The following is a 2,298-nucleotide window of genomic DNA, read 5'->3' as shown; positions in this document are numbered from 1 at the left end:
GACACACTACTAAGAGTCTAAAGTCAAAACTAAGATCAATGCTACACCAGGAACTAAACACACACAAGAATGAATATATAAGGCTCAAGCCTCACGGTTAACACAGTCAAGCTCCTGAATCATACATAGTTAAATAACCTTGACTCCTACTAGGGATCAACAAATTCAAGGTCAAATCATGATCTTTTAGTCCACTATGCAAGTCTTTCAATCGAAAATAAATCAAAACCTTTTGGCATAAAGGATAGGGGCACAGGGAAGTAGTTCAATGGCCGTTGGCCGTTCATTATCATGATTCTTTTATTTTTCATTTCTTTTTCCAGAAGAAAGCATTAAACCTTACTGCTAGTGAAAACACACTAAAGTAGAAAGAGAGAGTGAAAGATGTACCTTGTGTACACAAGAACTTCCCCCCAAGCTAAATCAGACAATGTCCTCATTGTCTTAAAGGGAAACTTGTAGTCAAACCTCATCTTCATCATCACCCAAAATAATGTCACCAAAGCCTCGAGGATTGCAATGCATCTCTTTGGAACAAAATTGAGCAAAAACGAAACAAAGTGTTAGTGGGAAAAAGAATAAAATTGAGTCATGTGCACTGTTTTGATCATAACTTTTGATGTATAAAATATAATGCAGTGATTCTAATTGCATTGGAAAGTATACTTAAAGATCTTTCCAACGATAGGTCACATAAAAAAAATCCGATAATTAACCAGAAAGTTATGGCCTGTCGAAATTGAGCAGTTTTGCTGATCCATACGCGCGCCCGATCGGGCGAGCTCTTCCTGATCGAACTCGAACGCAGTCCAGCGAATTCTTCTCCTTTTAAATCAGCCTTTTAGATCAAAATCTGCACCAAGAGAACTCCCACAAGCATAAGATGTACTCTCCTTACCTCTCTAAGAATCAAAGAAAAATGAAAACACACAAAAATTAGAAAAGACTAAAATAAAAATAATGAAATACGGGTTGCCTCCCGCAAAGCGCTAGTTTATCAAGGTCTTAAGCTTGACCATTCTCCTTCCATCAGAAGAATTTAACGCCTTGAGTAACTTATCATACGCTCCTGCAAACATTTCATTAAGCACTATATAGGGCTCAATTGCAAGCACAGTAATCCTTACATAGAAAAGATTAGGAGCACACAAAGATAACTCAAGGTAAAAAGAAAAATCAAAAGAAAAAGATGAAGATACACCACAACCTTCTGCTTCCTCCGCTAAAAATTTAGAATTAATAGAACGAACATGGAGGTAGTCTTGTTCTTTATCATCACCCAATAACGTCTCTATTATTTTACGCTCACGAATAAGTTCATTAGCAAAAGAAAAAGAATTTTCAACCATTGGTTCTACAACCAATGACTTTTCAACCAATGGTTCTACAACTAATGATTCTTCTTCTATTGGAACCAATGATACCTCAACCACTGATTCTATAACCAATGACTCTTTAACCATCGGTTTTTCAACAAATGATTCTTCCTCCGACGTATTATACAAATTATGATAATATTCATCATGAATCCTCCAATAAATTTCATTTAGAACAAACCGTTTTTTAGAATAATCATATATGAATGGAAAGATTCTAAAATCATCCGGAGCTCGAACAAAATACTCACTATAAGGGCAATCAGGGTTTTCATGATAAAGATAATAACAAGAACAATGGCCAGATGCAAGACGTGACAATAAATCATCCATCTCCAAGGCATGTATATCATCAACTCATAAGAGAAAAAGAAGTTAATAATAGCCAAAGCAACAAACCAAAATCTTAGCAAAAACGAATCACAAATAATTAGATGAAAACCGTTAGTCCCCGGCAACGGCGCCAAAATTTGATAGGCTTATCGCGTACCTAACAAAAATAACCTAACTATTCCTTCTAACTGTGTAGTAGGGCAAGTAAGGATCGAATCCCAAGAGACTATGGTTCATTCAATTAATCAGACTCAATTAATCACTAAGCACGTCACCAATCAATAATGGATGATAATAATCAACTAATATATTAAATAACACAATTAACTAGAGGAAATATTAATCAATAAACTAAAGCATCCAAGATCAAGCATTACCACGATTATGATTGATAAACTAATAAATCTACCCCCAATATATAAATCAATTGACAAGAAGAAAAGCAATCCCTAATAATAATACCAAAGGTCTCTTCCAAGTTATCAATGGCTTCCCAAATTAACTATCAAGCCTACTTCCGTGGAATCAAGCGAATAAGGGACATTAAACACCATGCCTAGATTCCTAATTATTCAATCATCTACTTCCG

The 2,298-nt window shown here is 35.2% G+C and overlaps 1 protein-coding gene across 1 annotated transcript; it reads right to left on the bottom strand.

Moving 5' to 3' along the window:
- Positions 1 to 487: 487 nt before the first annotated feature.
- LOC110708122 lies at positions 488 to 1,857 on the bottom strand. The gene is made up of 2 exons (XM_021886254.1): positions 717 to 1,857; positions 488 to 527 (listed from the first exon to the last, which is right to left on the bottom strand). The coding sequence occupies exon 1, from the start codon at positions 1,707 to 1,709 to the stop codon at positions 990 to 992; it is 720 nt and encodes a 239-aa protein (XP_021741946.1). The 5' UTR covers positions 1,710 to 1,857; the 3' UTR covers positions 488 to 527; positions 717 to 989.
- Between the last annotated feature and the right edge of the window lie 441 nt (positions 1,858 to 2,298).

Source organism: Chenopodium quinoa, unplaced genomic scaffold (assembly GCF_001683475.1).
Source record: "Chenopodium quinoa cultivar QQ74 unplaced genomic scaffold, ASM168347v1, whole genome shotgun sequence".
Lineage (NCBI taxonomy): Eukaryota > Viridiplantae > Streptophyta > Magnoliopsida > Caryophyllales > Amaranthaceae > Chenopodium > Chenopodium quinoa.
Note: the sequence above shows the minus strand (reverse complement) of the source record. Positions and strands in the feature narration are given on the sequence as shown.